Source organism: Bombina bombina, chromosome 7, assembly GCF_027579735.1.
Source record: "Bombina bombina isolate aBomBom1 chromosome 7, aBomBom1.pri, whole genome shotgun sequence".
In the NCBI taxonomy this organism is placed as follows: Eukaryota; Metazoa; Chordata; class Amphibia; order Anura; family Bombinatoridae; genus Bombina; species Bombina bombina.
Genome location: NC_069505.1, coordinates 285,751,669 through 285,767,622, shown reverse-complemented (window position 1 = coordinate 285,767,622; position 15,954 = coordinate 285,751,669). Strand labels below are relative to the sequence as shown.

Sequence of the window (15,954 nt, the reverse complement as noted above, 5' to 3'; positions counted from 1 at the left end):
TGTTTTGCATGGGGGCCGGTTGCTAATCTACTGCATTGGGCACTGTTTCTTTTTCCCTGTTCAGGGATATATACAATATACGCTGACCTTTTCTTACCTCCGTTCCTCTGCTCCTTTTGTCATCCTTTGAACCCCCTTAGCATGTAATCTTACAATCCCAGCTTTCTGTAGAGCTGATTTACAACAAGTGCAACTCTTGGCAGGGCCTTAACCCATCTTATAAATGCTACCTCTGCATAATATACCTATGTTTATAGCGCTGTGTAATCTGTTGACGCTCTACATCTAACTGATAATAATATTATGCCGGCAAATGTGTGTGGAAGGGCTATGAAACAGTGTCACTGGAGTGTGTAGGATCTTGGCATAACATGCATTATTGTCTATATGTGCTACCTACATTTAAACCCTATTTTAGGTCAAATTTCAGTAACTCCCCACACAAATTATATATTATTTTTTCAATATACCATGACCATCATTATATTTCATGGCATGTGAGATGTGTGCAGCAAAACTGTACAAAATGTGTATCATTTTTGTATAGAATTTAGTAAATAGTATTGAAAATGTCCCAGTGACCACTGCTGTTACTGTGATCACCTGACTTAAATTGTCATCACGGGTAGCCACACGTGAAATAGTTATAATATATATTACGTTGATTGGGGGTTATAATATAGTTTACAGATCCCCATTGTGCAAAAAAGAAATACAAGCACTTTTTTTCTTGCAAGGTGTTTACTGTTACCACAGTGATCTCCTGACTATACAGACAAAATGTATTTATTTTTTCTGGACAGGGACTTGTCTACTAGAAAATAAACTTTTTTTTAGGGGTCTCTAGACATACCAGAATTTTTTTTATTGTGTTTATAACGTAACATTCTCAAGCAAATTCCCAACTGGTTATTTTTGTAACTTTTTTTAAATTAAAAAGATGATTGTGATATTACTGCTCCAACACCATTTAAAAGAGCAGACAATTCTCTCAAATGATGGTTTTTGAGGTTAGTAGCTGCTAAGAGAGCGTACCTGGTGATGTCACCAGCACTTAATGAATCCTGGTAGTGCCTTCGACTACACCACCAACGATCCCCAGCCTATAGTCTGGGGGATCACCAAAAACAATGTTTCTTCTGTTAAGTGTGATCAGTCCACGGGTCATCATTACTTCTGGGATATTACTCCTCCCCAACAGGAAGTGCAAGAGGATTCACCCAGCAGAGCTGCACACAGCTCCTCCCCTCTACGTCACCCCCAGTCATTCTCTTGCACCCAACGACTAGATAGGATGTGTGAGAGGACTATGGTGATTATACTTAGTTTTATATCTTCAATCAAAAGTTTGTTATTTTAAAATAGCACCGGAGTGTGTTATTATCTCTCTGGCAGAGTTTGAAGAAGAATCTACCAGAGTTTTTGTTATGATTTTAGCCGGAGTAGTTAAGATCATATTGCTGTTTCTCGGCCATCTGAGGAGAGGTAAACTTCAGATCAGGGGACAGCGGGCAGATGAATCTGCATAGAGGTATGTAGCAGTTTTTATTTTCTGACAATGGAATTGATGAGAAAATCCTGCCATACCGATATAATGTCATGTATGTATACTTTACACTTCAGTATTCTGGGGAATGGTACTTCACTAGAATTACACTGTAAGAAATACATAAAGCTGTTTAATAACTAGAGATTATGTTTAACGTTTTTGCTGGAATGTAAAATCGTTTTCATTTACTGAGGTACTGAGTGAATAAATGTTTGGGCACTATTTTTCCACTTGGCAGTTGCTTAATCTTTTTTCTGACAGTTTCTGTTCTCTCTCACTGCTGTGTGTGAGGGGGAGGGGACGTTTTTTGGCGCTTTTACTACGCATCAAATATTTCAGTCAGCAACTCATTGTATTCCCTGCATGATCCGGTTCATCTCTACAGAGCTCAGGGGTCTTCAAAACTTATTTTGAGGGAGGTAATTTCTCTCAGCAGAGCTGTGAGAATTATAGTTTGACTGAGATAAAAAACGTTTATTCTGTAATTTGTATGGGATTAAACCTTTGCTAAAGTTGTGTTATTTACAAGGATTGAGGCTATAACTGTTTCAATTTATTAATTTTCAACTGTCATAGATCTTCTGTGCTTCTTAAAGGCACAGTACGTTTTAATATTATTCTAATTGAATTGTATTTCCAAGTTACAAGTTTATTTGCTAGTGTGTTAAACATGTCTGATTCAGAGGATGATACCTGTGTCATTTGTTGCAATGCCAAAGTGGAGCCCAATAGAAATTTATGTACTAACTGTATTGATGCTACTTTAAATAAAAGTCAATCTGTACAAATTGAACAAATTTCACCAAATAACGAGGGGAGAGTTATGCCGACTAACTCGCCTCACGTGTCAGTACCTACATCTCCCGCTCAGAGGGAGGTGCGTGATATTGTAGCGCCGAGTACATCTGGGCGGCCATTACAAATCACATTACAGGATATGGCTACTGTTATGACTGAGGTTTTGGCTAAATTACCAGAACTAAGAGGTAAGCGTGATCACTCTGGGGTGAGAACAGAGTGCGCTGATAATATTAGGGCCATGTCAGACACTGCGTCACAGGTGGCAGAACATGAGGACGGAGAACTTCATTCTGTGGGTGACGGTTCTGATCCAAACAGACTGGATTCAGATATTTCAAATTTTAAATTTAAACTGGAAAACCTCCGTGTATTACTAGGGGAGGTGTTAGCGGCTCTGAATGATTGTAACACAGTTGCAATACCAGAGAAAATGTGTAGGTTGGATAAATATTTTGCGGTACCGACGAGTACTGAGGTTTTTCCTATACCTAAGAGACTTACTGAAATTGTTACTAAGGAGTGGGATAGACCCGGTGTGCCGTTCTCACCCCCTCCGATATTTAGAAAAATGTTTCCAATAGACGCCACCACAAGGGACTTATGGCAAACGGTCCCTAAGGTGGAGGGAGCAGTTTCTACCTTAGCTAAGCGTACCACTATCCCGGTGGAGGATAGCTGTGCTTTTTCAGATCCAATGGATAAAAAATTAGAGGTTTACCTTAAGAAAATGTTTGTTCAACAAGGTTTTATATTGCAACCCCTTGCATGCATTGCGCCGATCACGGCTGCAGCGGCATTCTGGATTGAGTCTCTGGAAGAGAACATTGGTTCAGCTACTCTGGACGACATTACGGACAGGCTTAGAGTCCTTAAACTAGCTAATTCATTCATTTCGGAGGCCGTAGTACATCTTACTAAACTTACGGCGAAGAATTCAGGATTCGCCATTCAGGCACGCAGGGCGCTGTGGCTAAAATCCTGGTCAGCTGATGTTACTTCTAAGTCTAAATTGCTTAATATACCTTTCAAAGGGCAGACCTTATTCGGGCCCGGGTTGAAAGAGATTATCGCTGACATTACAGGAGGTAAAGGCCATGCCCTGCCTCAGGACAAAGCCAAGACTAGACCGTCTAATTTTCGTTCCTTTCGTAATTTCAAAGCAGGAGCAGCATCAACTTCCTCTGCACCAAAACAGGAAGGAGCTGTTGCTCGCTACAGACAAGGCTGGAAACCTAACCAGTCCTGGAACAAGGGCAAGCAGACTAGGAAACCTGCTGCTGCCCCTAAAACAGCATGAATTGAGGGCCCCCGATCCGGGATCGGATCTAGTGGGGGGCAGACTTTCTCTCTTCGCCCAGGCTTGGGCAAAAGATGTTCAGGATCCCTGGGCGCTAGAGATAATATCTCAGGGATACCTTCTGGACTTCAAATACTCTCCTCCAAGAGAGAGATTTCATCTGTCAAGATTGTCAACAATCCAGACAAAGAAAGAGGCGTTTCTACGCTGCGTACAAGAGCTCTTGTTAATGGGAGTAATCCATCCAGTTCCACGATCGGAACAGGGACAGGGGTTTTACTCAAATCTGTTTGTGGTTCCCAAAAAAGAGGGAACTTTCAGACCAATCCTGGACTTAAAGATCCTAAACAAATTCCTAAGAGTTCCATCGTTCAAGATGGAGACTATTCGGACAATTTTACCTATGATCCAAGAGGGTCAGTACATGACCACTGTAGATTTAAAAGATGCTTACCTTCACATACCGATTCACAAAGATCATTATCGGTACCTAAGGTTTGCCTTCCTAGACAGGCATTACCAGTTTGTGGCTCTTCCATTCGGATTGGCTACAGCTCCAAGAATCTTCACAAAGGTTCTGGGTGCTCTTCTGGCGGTACTAAGACCGCGGGGAATCTCGGTAGCTCCATACCTAGACGACATTCTGATACAAGCTTCAAGCTTTCAAACTGCCAAGTCTCATACAGAGTTAGTGCTGGCATTTCTAAGGTCACATGGATGGAAGGTGAACGAAAAGAAAAGTTCACTCGTTCCACTCACAAGAGTTCCCTTCCTGGGGACTCTTATAGATTCTGTAGAAATGAAGATTTACCTGACAGAGGACAGGCTAACAAGACTTCAAAGTGCTTGCCGCACCCTTCATTCCATTCAACACCCGTCAGTGGCTCAATGCATGGAGGTAATCGGCTTAATGGTAGCGGCAATGGACATAGTACCCTTTGCACGCTTACACCTCAGACCACTGCAACTGTGCATGCTAAGTCAGTGGAATGGGGATTACTCAGACTTATCCCCTTCTCTGAATCTGGATCAAGAGACCAGAAATTCTCTTCTATGGTGGCTTTCTCGGCCACATCTGTCCAGGGGGATGCCATTCAGCAGACCAGACTGGACAATTGTAACAACAGACGCCAGCCTTCTAGGTTGGGGTGCCGTCTGGAATTCTCTGAAGGCTCAGGGACAATGGAGTCAGGAGGAGAGTCTCCTGCCAATAAACATTCTGGAATTGAGAGCAGTTCTCAATGCCCTCCTGGCTTGGCCCCAGTTGACAACTCGGGGGTTCATCAGGTTTCAGTCGGACAACATCACGACTGTAGCTTACATCAACCATCAGGGAGGGACAAGAAGCTCCCTAGCTGTGATGGAAGTATCAAAGATAATTCGCTGGGCAGAGTCTCACTCTTGCCACCTGTCAGCAATCCACATCCCGGGAGTGGAGAACTGGGAGGCGGATTTCTTAAGTCGTCAGACTTTTCATCCGGGGGAGTGGGAACTTCATCCGGAGGTCTTTGCCCAAATACTTCGACGTTGGGGCAAACCAGAGATAGATCTCATGGCGTCTCGACAGAACGCCAAGCTTCCTCGTTACGGGTCCAGATCCAGGGATCCAGGAGCAGTCCTGATAGATGCTCTGACTGCACCTTGGGACTTCAGGATGGCTTACGTGTTTCCACCCTTCCCGTTGCTTCCTCGATTGATTGCCAGAATCAAACAAGAGAGAGCATCAGTGATTCTAATAGCACCTGCGTGGCCACGCAGGACTTGGTATGCAGACCTGGTGGACATGTCATCCTGTCCACCTTGGTCTCTACCTCTGAAACAGGACCTTCTGATACAGGGTCCCTTCAAACATCAAAATCTAACGTCTCTGAAGCTGACTGCTTGGAAATTGAACGCTTGATTTTATCAAGACGTGGGTTTTCTGAGTCAGTTATTGATACCTTAATACAGGCTAGGAAGCCTGTTACCAGAAAGATTTACCATAAGATATGGCGTAAATACCTATATTGGTGTGAATCCAAAAGTTACTCTTGGAGTAAGGTTAGGATTCCTAGGATATTGTCTTTTCTACAAGAAGGTTTAGAAAAGGGTTTATCTGCTAGTTCATTAAAGGGACAGATCTCAGCTCTGTCCATTCTGTTACACAAACGTCTGTCAGAAGTTCCTGACGTCCAGGCTTTTTGTCAGGCTTTGGCCAGGATTAAGCCTGTGTTTAAAACTGTTGCTCCACCATGGAGTTTAAACCTTGTTCTTAATGTTTTACAGGGCGTTCCGTTTGAACCCCTTCATTCCATTGATATAAAGTTGTTATCTTGGAAAGTTCTATTTTTAATGGCTATTTCCTCGGCTCGAAGAGTCTCTGAATTATCAGCCTTACATTGTGATTCTCCTTATTTGATTTTTCATTCGGATAAGGTAGTCCTGCGTACTAAACCTGGGTTCTTACCTAAGGTAGTTACTAACAGGAATATCAATCAAGAGATTGTTGTTCCTTCTTTATGCCCAAATCCTTCTTCAAAGAAGGAACGTCTACTGCACAACCTGGATGTAGTCCGTGCTCTAAAATTTTACTTACAGGCAACTAAGGAATTTCGACAAACGTCTTCTCTGTTTGTCATTTACTCTGGGCAGAGGAGAGGTCAAAAAGCTTCCGCTACCTCTCTTTCTTTTTGGCTTCGTAGCATAATTCGTTTAGCTTATGAGACTGCTGGACAGCAGCCTCCTGAAAGAATTACAGCTCATTCTACTAGAGCTGTGGCTTCCACTTGGGCCTTCAAGAATGAGGCCTCTGTTGAACAGATTTGCAAGGCTGCAACTTGGTCTTCGCTTCATACTTTTTCCAAATTTTACAAATTTGACACTTTTGCTTCATCGGAGGCTATTTTTGGGAGAAAGGTTCTTCAGGCAGTGGTTCCTTCTGTATAAAGAGCCTGCCTATCCCTCCCGTCATCCGTGTACTTTTGCTTTGGTATTGGTATCCCAGAAGTAATGATGACCCGTGGACTGATCACACTTAACAGAAGAAAACATAATTTATGCTTACCTGATAAATTCCTTTCTTCTGTAGTGTGATCAGTCCACGGCCCGCCCTGTTTTTAAGGCAGGTAAATATTTTTTAATTTATACTCCAGTCACCACTTCACCCTTGGCTTTTCCTTTCTCGTTGGTCCTTGGTCGAATGACTGGGGGTGACGTAGAGGGGAGGAGCTGTGTGCAGCTCTGCTGGGTGAATCCTCTTGCACTTCCTGTTGGGGAGGAGTAATATCCCAGAAGTAATGATGACCCGTGGACTGATCACACTACAGAAGAAAGGAATTTATCAGGTAAGCATAAATTATGTTTTTGAAGGCGATCACCCTGCATGACGAAAGGGCTTGTCATGAAAAATCAAAAAGGTTAAAAGATTACTGCTTTGTCCTGAACTTTGTTCTGCCCCCTCCCATAATATGTGTGGCTTATATGGATATGTACTGTGGAACAGAAATATCCCTTATTTTCCTTAAAATCAAATGTTTTTTGGTTACTTGTCTTCTTTATATAGAAGTTCTAAGTTTCTACTTGGAATGCTGTGTGTGTCTGTGTATGTTATGTTAAACTGAGAACGACTTGTGAATTTTGGGTATCCCTGATATACAACACTGTGTGAATACAAACTATGTTTTGTTTAGATATTGTGTATAAGTCTACAATCCCAGTTTCGTCCTGTACATAAGGTGTAAATTGCTTGGTTATGTTGTTGTTAAGGGTTTATGGGAAGATTAGTTGATAAAACTAACCACGTGACGTCTGTCCCCAGGAACTTGGACCTGAGCACATTTTGTATTGGCCAGAAGGAAGACCACCAGCGACCTATCTATGATCTCTATGCAGTGATTAATCATTATGGAGGTATGATCGGAGGGCACTATACAGCTTATGCCAGGCTTCCCAATGATAAGAACAGTCAGCGCAGTGACGTAGGTGAGTAGCGTTCGCCATAGTGGAATGATCATTTTTGGAAGCTTCCTTCTGTGTTGTCCTAAAGTTGCTCTTAAACCCAAGTTTAACTTGAATTATAACTGGCTCAGATCTACTTTTCTAATTGGTGCTGCTCGTTCTAGCATGATGCATGTCTGTGCCTTCTGCCACTTTGTTTTGGCCTAGAATTATTTGTGTTGTTAAACTCCTGACGATGATAGGGAATGCCACTCTGTGCCCTGTTTAGCACCATCTCCTCCTGTAAGACTGTTAATTAAATGCTTAGTGTCTAGTACCATTTCTATCCTCCTTTCTCTCAGCAAGCATTAAGTGATGGTGATCTCTCCTTGTGTTCACTAAAGACTGTTTCTCCAACATAGGTGTGTCCGGTCCACGGCGTCATCCTTACTTGTGGGATATTCTCCTCCCCAACAGGAAATGGCAAAGAGCCCAGCAAAGCTGGTCACATGATCCCTCCTAGGCTCCGCCTTCCCCAGTCATTCTCTTTGCCGTTGTACAGGCAACATCTCCACGGAGATGGCTTAGAGTTTTTTAGTGTTTAACTGTAGTTTTTATTATTCAATCAAGAGTTTGTTATTTTAAAATAGTGCTGGTATGTACTATTTACTCTGAAACAGAAAAGAGATGAAGATTTCTGTTTGTAAGAGGAAAATGATTTTAGCAACCGTTACTAAAATCGATGGCTGTTTCCACACAGGACTGTTGAGAGGAATTAACTTCAGTTGGGGGAACAGTGAGCAGACTTTTGCTGCTTGAGGTATGACACATTCTAACAAGACGATGTAATGCTGGAAGCTGTCATTTTCCCTATGGGATCCGGTAAGCCATTTTTATTACAGAAAGAAAAAAAGGGCTTCACAAGGGCTTTTTAAGACTGTAGACATTTTCTGGGCTAAATCGATTTATATATAAACATATTTTATACTCCATAGCCTTGAGGAATTATTTTAATCTTGGGAATTTTGTAAAATAACCGGCAGGCACTGTATTGGACACCTTATTCTCTAGGGGCTTTCCCTAATCATAGGCAGAGTCTCATTTTCGCGCCTGTATTGCGCACTTGTTTTTGGGAAGCATGACATGCAGATGCATGTGTGAGGAGCTCTGATACATAGAAAAGACTTTCTGAAGGCGTCATTTGGTATCGTATTCCCCTTTGGGCTTGGTTGGGTCTCAGCAAAGCAGATACCAGGGACTGTAAAGGGGTTAAATATAAAAACGGCTCCGGTTCCGTTATTTTAAGGGTTAAAGCTTCCAAATTTGGTGTGCAATACTTTTAAGGCTTTAAGACACTGTGGTGAAATTTTGGTGAATTTTGAACAATTCCTTCATACTTTTTCGCAATTGCAGTAATAAAGTGTGTTCAGTTTAAAATTTAAAGTGACAGTAACGGTTTATTTTAAAACGTTTTTTGTACTTTGTTATCAAGTTTTTGCCTGTTTAACATGTCTGAACTACCAGATAGACTGTGTTCTGAATGTGGGGAAGCCAAGGTTCCTTCTCATTTAAATAGATGTGATTTATGTGACACAAAATTTAGAGAAAATGATGCCCAAGATGATTCCTCAAGTGAGGGGAGTAAGCATGGTACTGCATCATCCCCTCCTGCGTCTACACCAGTCTTGCCCACACAGGAGGCCCCTAGTACATCTAGCGCGCCAATACTCCTTACTATGCAACAATTAACGGCTGTAATGGATAATTCTATCAAAAACATTTTAGCCAAAATGCCCACTTATCAGCGAAAGCGCGACTGCTCTGTTTTAGAAAATACTGAAGAGCATGAGGACGCTGATGATATTGGTTCTGAAGGGCCCCTACACCAGTCTGAGGGGGCCAGGGAGGTTTTGTCTGAGGGAGAAATTTCAGATTCAGGGAAAATTTCTCAACAAGCTGAACCTGATGTGATTACATTTAAATTTAAATTGGAACATCTCCGCGCTCTGCTTAAGGAGGTGTTATCCACTCTGGATGATTGTGAGAATTTGGTCATTCCAGAGAAACTATGTAAAATGGACAAGTTCCTAGAGGTCCCGGGGCCCCCCGAAGCTTTTCCTATACCCAAGCGGGTGGCGGACATTGTAAATAAAGAATGGGAAAGGCCCGGTATACCTTTCGTCCCTCCCCCCATATTTAAAAAATTGTTTCCTATGGTCGACCCCAGAAAGGACTTATGGCAGACAGTCCCCAATGTCGAGGGGGCGGTTTCTACTCTAAACAAACGCACCACTATACCCATAGAAGATAGTTGTGCTTTCAAAGATCCTATGGATAAAAAATTAGAAGGTTTGCTTAAAAAGATGTTTGTTCAGCAAGGTTACCTTCTACAACCAATTTCATGCATTGTTCCTGTCACTACAGCCGCGTGTTTCTGGTTCGATGAGCTAGAAAAGGCGCTCAATAATAATTCTTCTTCTTATGAGGAGATTATGGACAGAATTCGTGCTCTCAAATTGGCTAATTCTTTCACCCTAGACGCCACTTTGCAATTGGCTAGGTTAGCGGCGAAAAATTCTGGTTTTGCTATTGTGGCGCGCAGAGCGCTTTGGTTAAAATCTTGGTCAGCGGATGCGTCTTCCAAGAACAAATTGCTTAACATTCCTTTCAAGGGGAAAACGCTGTTTGGCCCTGACTTGAAAGAGATTATCTCTGATATCACTGGGGGCAAGGGCCACGCCCTTCCTCAGGATAGGTCTTTCAAGGCCAAAAATAAACCTAATTTTCGTCCCTTTCGCAGAAACGGACCAGCCCCAAGTGCTACGTCCTCTAAGCAAGAGGGTAATACTTCTCAAGCCAAGCCAGCCTGGAGACCAATGCAAGGCTGGAACAAAGGAAAGCAGGCCAAGAAACCTGCCACTGCTACCAAGACAGCATGAGATGTTGGCCCCCGATCCGGGACCGGATCTGGTGGGGGGCAGACTCTCTCTCTTCGCTCAGGCTTGGGCAAGAGATGTTCTGGATCCTTGGGCACTAGAAATAGTCTCCCAAGGTTATCTTTTGGAATTCAAGGGGCTTCCCCCAAGGGGGAGGTTCCACAGGTCTCAATTGTCTTCAGACCACATAAAAAAACAGGCATTCTTACATTGTGTAGAAGACCTGTTAAAAATGGGAGTGATTCATCCTGTTCCATTAGGAGAACAAGGGATGGGGTTCTACTCCAATCTGTTTGTAGTTCCCAAAAAAGAGGGAACATTCAGACCAATCTTAGATCTCAAGATCCTAAACAAGTTTCTCAAGGTTCCATCGTTCAAAATGGAAACCATTCGAACAATTCTTCCTTCCATCCAGGAAGGTCAATTCATGACCACGGTGGATTTAAAGGATGCGTATCTACATATTCCTATCCACAAGGAACATCATCGGTTCCTAAGGTTCGCATTCCTGGACAAGCATTACCAGTTTGTGGCACTTCCGTTCGGATTAGCCACTGCTCCAAGGATTTTCACAAAGGTACTAGGGTCCCTTCTAGCGGTGCTAAGACCAAGGGGCATTGCAGTAGTACCTTACTTGGACGACATTCTGATTCAAGCGTCGTCCCTTCCTCAAGCAAAGGCTCACACGGACATTGTCCTGGCCTTTCTCAGATCTCACGGGTGGAAAGTGAACGTAGAAAAAAGTTCTCTATCTCCGTCAACAAGGGTTCCCTTCTTGGGAACAATAATAGACTCCTTAGAAATGAGGATTTTTCTGACAGAGGCCAGAAAATCAAAACTTCTAAACTCTTGTCAAATACTTCATTCTGTTCCTCTTCCTTCCATAGCGCAGTGCATGGAAGTAATAGGTTTGATGGTAGCGGCAATGGACATAGTTCCTTTTGCGCGCATTCATCTAAGACCATTACAACTGTGCATTCTCAGTCAGTGGAATGGGGACTATACAGACTTGTCTCCGACGATACAAGTAAATCAGAGGACCAGAGATTCACTCCGTTGGTGGCTGTCCCTGGACAACCTGTCACAGGGGATGAGCTTCCGCAGACCAGAGTGGCTCATTGTCACGACCGACGCCAGTCTGGTGGGCTGGGGCGCGGTCTGGGGACCCCTGAAAGCTCAGGGTCTTTGGTCTCGGGAAGAATCTCTTCTACCGATAAATATTCTGGAACTGAGAGCGATACTCAATGCTCTCAAGGCTTGGCCTCAGCTAGCAAAGGCCAAGTTCATACGGTTTCAATCAGACAACATGACGACTGTTGCGTACATCAACCATCAGGGGGGAACAAGGAGTTCCCTGGCGATGGAAGAAGTGACCAAAATCATTCAATGGGCGGAGACTCACTCCTGCCACTTGTCTGCAATCCACATCCCAGGAGTGGAAAATTGGGAAGCGGATTTTCTGAGTCGTCAGACATTTCATCCGGGGGAGTGGGAACTCCATCCGGAAATCTTTGCCCAAATTACTCAATTGTGGGGCATTCCAGACATGGATCTGATGGCCTCTCGTCAGAACTTCAAGGTTCCTTGCTACGGGTCCAGATCCAGGGATCCCAAGGCGACTCTAGTAGATGCACTAGTAGCACCTTGGACCTTCAAACTAGCTTATGTATTCCCGCCGTTTCCTCTCATCCCCAGGCTGGTAGCCAGGATCAATCAGGAGAGAGCATCTGTGATCTTGATAGCTCCTGCGTGGCCACGCAGGACTTGGTATGCAGACCTGGTGAATATGTCATCGGCTCCACCATGGAAGCTACCTTTGAGACGAGACCTTCTTGTTCAAGGTCCGTTCGAACATCCGAATCTGGTCTCACTCCAACTGACTGCTTGGAGATTGAACGCTTGATCTTATCAAAGCGAGGGTTCTCAGATTCTGTCATTGATACTCTTGTTCAGGCCAGAAAGCCTGTAACTAGAAAAATTTACCACAAAATATGGAAAAAATATATCTGTTGGTGTGAATCCAGTTTCAAAGAAGGAACGTTTGTTGCACAATTTGGATGTTGTTCGTGCTCTAAAATTCTATTTAGATGCTACAAAGGATTTTAGACAAACATCTTCCTTGTTTGTTGTTTATTCTGGTAAAAGGAGAGGTCAAAAAGCAACTTCTACCTCTCTCTCTTTTTGGATTAAAAGCATCATCAGATTGGCTTATGAGACTGCCGGACGGCAGCCTCCTGAAAGAATCACAGCTCATTCCACTAGGGCTGTGGCTTCCACATGGGCCTTCAAGAACGAGGCTTCTGTTGATCAGATATGTAAGGCAGCGACTTGGTCTTCACTGCACACTTTTACTAAATTTTACAAGTTTGATACTTTTGCTTCTTCTGAGGCTATTTTTGGGAGAAAGGTTTTGCAAGCCGTGGTGCCTTCCATCTAGGTGACCTGATTTGCTCCCTCCCTTCATCCGTGTCCTAAAGCTTTGGTATTGGTTCCCACAAGTAAGGATGACGCCGTGGACCGGACACACCTATGTTGGAGAAAACAGAATTTATGTTTACCTGATAAATTACTTTCTCCAACGGTGTGTCCGGTCCACGGCCCGCCCTGGTTTTTTAATCAGGTCTGATAATTTATTTCTTTAACTACAGTCACCACGGTATCATATGGTTTCTCCTATGCAAATATTCCTCCTTTACGTCGGTCGAATGACTGGGGAAGGCGGAGCCTAGGAGGGATCATGTGACCAGCTTTGCTGGGCTCTTTGCCATTTCCTGTTGGGGAGGAGAATATCCCACAAGTAAGGATGACGCCGTGGACCGGACACACCGTTGGAGAAAGTAATTTATCAGGTAAACATAAATTCTGTTTTTGCTTGAGTGTATATAAAGCTGCTGTAAAATGTAATCTGCAGTGTTCTCTTTCAGTTCTAAATGTAGCCACCAATCAGCAAGCATTATCCAGGGCACTGAAACAAAAATGGGTGGGCACTTTAGCTTAGATTCCTGCTTTTTCAAATAAAGATACCAAGAGAACAAAGAAAAATTGAGAATAGGAGTAAATTAGAAAGTTGCTCAAAATTGCATGCTCTATCTAAATAGCGAAAGAAAAACATTTGGGTTTAGTGTCCCTTTAAATTACAGCAAAAGGGGTTAAAATAAATAATGAAAATACTTTGCTAGGATTTTTTTTTTCGATACTTAAAGTGAATGTCAACTTTCATGAATCAGTGTCCCCGTTTTTTTAAAAAAAACTATTAAAAACAGGGGCACTTTCATTCATGAAAGTTTACTTTGCACCGGATTTTACAAATACTTATCTTCTCCTGAAACGTCTGATCGCCCGCCTGCTTCTTCCTGCTGCACTAACACAGCAATGATGAAACCGGCTTCCTCCAATCACGGCGTGGCCTCACCAGATGAACGCTCCTGGGGGGGGAAGCTGTGATTGGAGAGAGCCGATTTCGTCATTGCTGACGAAGCACAGAGGAGCTGCAGGCATGGGATCGGCGATCCGGTGTTTCAGGAGAAGAAGGTAAGTATTTGTAAAATCCGGTGCAATGTAAACTTTCATGAATGAAAGTGCCCCTGTTTTTAATAGTTTTTTTTTTTAAAAAACCAGGCACTGATTCATGAAAGTTGACATTCACTTTAAAGGATTATTATAGTGTATTAGATTGTATAGCCATGGTCCAAAGTGGGAGCAGCTGGTGACCGAATCGGCAGCAGTAGTCGCACATCCCAACTTCATGATTAACTAACCAATTACGCTTAGAACCAAGCAATGAGTTTAATTTTGGCATGGGCAGGAGTAGGCGGTCGCTTGTGGACTTCAGCTATTTTCGGTGCCGAATTCTTGATTCTTGTGAAAGATCACCATACTAAGATCTGTGCAAATCCACATCTTATTGTGGAGATCTTTCACAAGCGTAAATCCAGCTCCGAAGATAGCCAGCCGAAGTCCACGAGCGGCAACCTACTTTAGCTGCCAAATTCCCATGCCTAGTTTAATTCCTCATCTGTAGTTAAACACTGACTTGCTGCGTCTGGGGTTAAACACTGACTTGCTGCATCCCGGGTTAAACACTGACTTGCTGCCTCCTTTTTCACTACCGCTGCAGGTTTAATAAAGCTCGGCACATGTTTTTCACTACCACTGCAGGTTTAATAAAGCTCTGCACATGTTTTTCACTACCGCTGCAGGTTTAATAAAGCTCGGCACATGTTTTTCACTACCGCTGTAGGTTTAATAAAGCTCGGCACATGTTTCTCACTATCGCTGCAGGTTTAATAAAGCTCGGCACATGTTTCTCACTATCGCTGCAGGTTTAATAAAGCTCGGCACATGTTTCTCACTACCGCTGCAGGTTTAATAAAGCTCGGCACATGTTTCTCACTACCGCTGCAGGTTTAATAAAGCTCGGCACATGTTTCTCACTACCGCTGCAGGTTTAATAAAGCTCGGCACATGTTTCTCACTACCGCTGCAGGTTTCATTGTAATGTATTGCAGTCCTGTCCGACAAGACAGGATTTAAATTAAATATTAGTTATGGACATGGCAGTGTCAGTATCTATGGTCAGTATTAGTCACTTTTTGTGCATTTAACAACTTGCTTGTTCCCTTAGGCTGGAGATTGTTTGACGACAGTACGGTGACCACAGTAGATGAGAGTCAAGTAGTCACACGGTACGCATACGTCCTTTTCTATCGCCGGAGGAACTCTCCTGTGGAGAGACCTATGCGGGGGCATCCTACAGATCATCGAACTGATACAGCAGCATCTGCAGATGGTGCAGCAAGCCAGGTGAGTGGTGGGCACCATGCAGAAACACAGGGCACTGTGTAGTGAAGAATTTGTCTTTAGTATCTGTATATAAAATATATATATATATATACACACACTGGTACTGCATGTCTGTTTTTGGGTTTTGACCGGCTCCTGTTTATTAATGGACAGAAACCATGCTGAATTACATGTATGGGACGCACACAAAAGGGCTACAGGTAATTAGTGCTTTCTGCTGCTAACCACTTACTGATTTGACTTTTCATGATTTCATCTTTATTTCTAGTTGTGGCTACTGTTTGTGGCTAAATAAATGATGCTAGAAGCCACTTGATCAAATTGACAGCATCTTTATTTGGAGCATATTTCTATAGTACCATATGTATTGCATTTAGATTTTAATATACAAAGTGTTTATTTTATTTCCAGTTAAAGGGACACTGTACCCAAAAAAATTCTTTCGTTATTCAGATTGAGCAGAACATTTTAAGCAACTTTCTAATTTACTCCTATTATCAAATTTTCTTCTTTCTCTTGGTATCTTTATTTGAAATGCAAGAATGTAAGTTTAGATGCCGGCCCGTTTTTGGTGAAGAACCTGGGTTGTCCTTGCTGATTGGTGGATAAATTCATCCACCAATAAAAAAGTGCTGTCCTGAGTACTGAAACCA

General features: G+C 42.9%; 1 protein-coding gene across 6 annotated transcripts in view; it reads left to right on the top strand.

Moving 5' to 3' along the window:
• USP19 (ubiquitin specific peptidase 19) overlaps nt 1-15,954 on the top strand; it is a 287,727-nt gene that overhangs the window by 143,836 nt on the left and 127,937 nt on the right. For all 6 annotated transcript variants that reach the window (XM_053720813.1, XM_053720815.1, XM_053720812.1 and 3 more), the window contains 2 exons: nt 7,444-7,607; nt 15,123-15,301. In XM_053720813.1, coding sequence (XP_053576788.1) covers nt 7,444-7,607; nt 15,123-15,301 — 343 coding nt within the window. The remainder of the gene's footprint in view (nt 1-7,443; nt 7,608-15,122; nt 15,302-15,954) is intronic.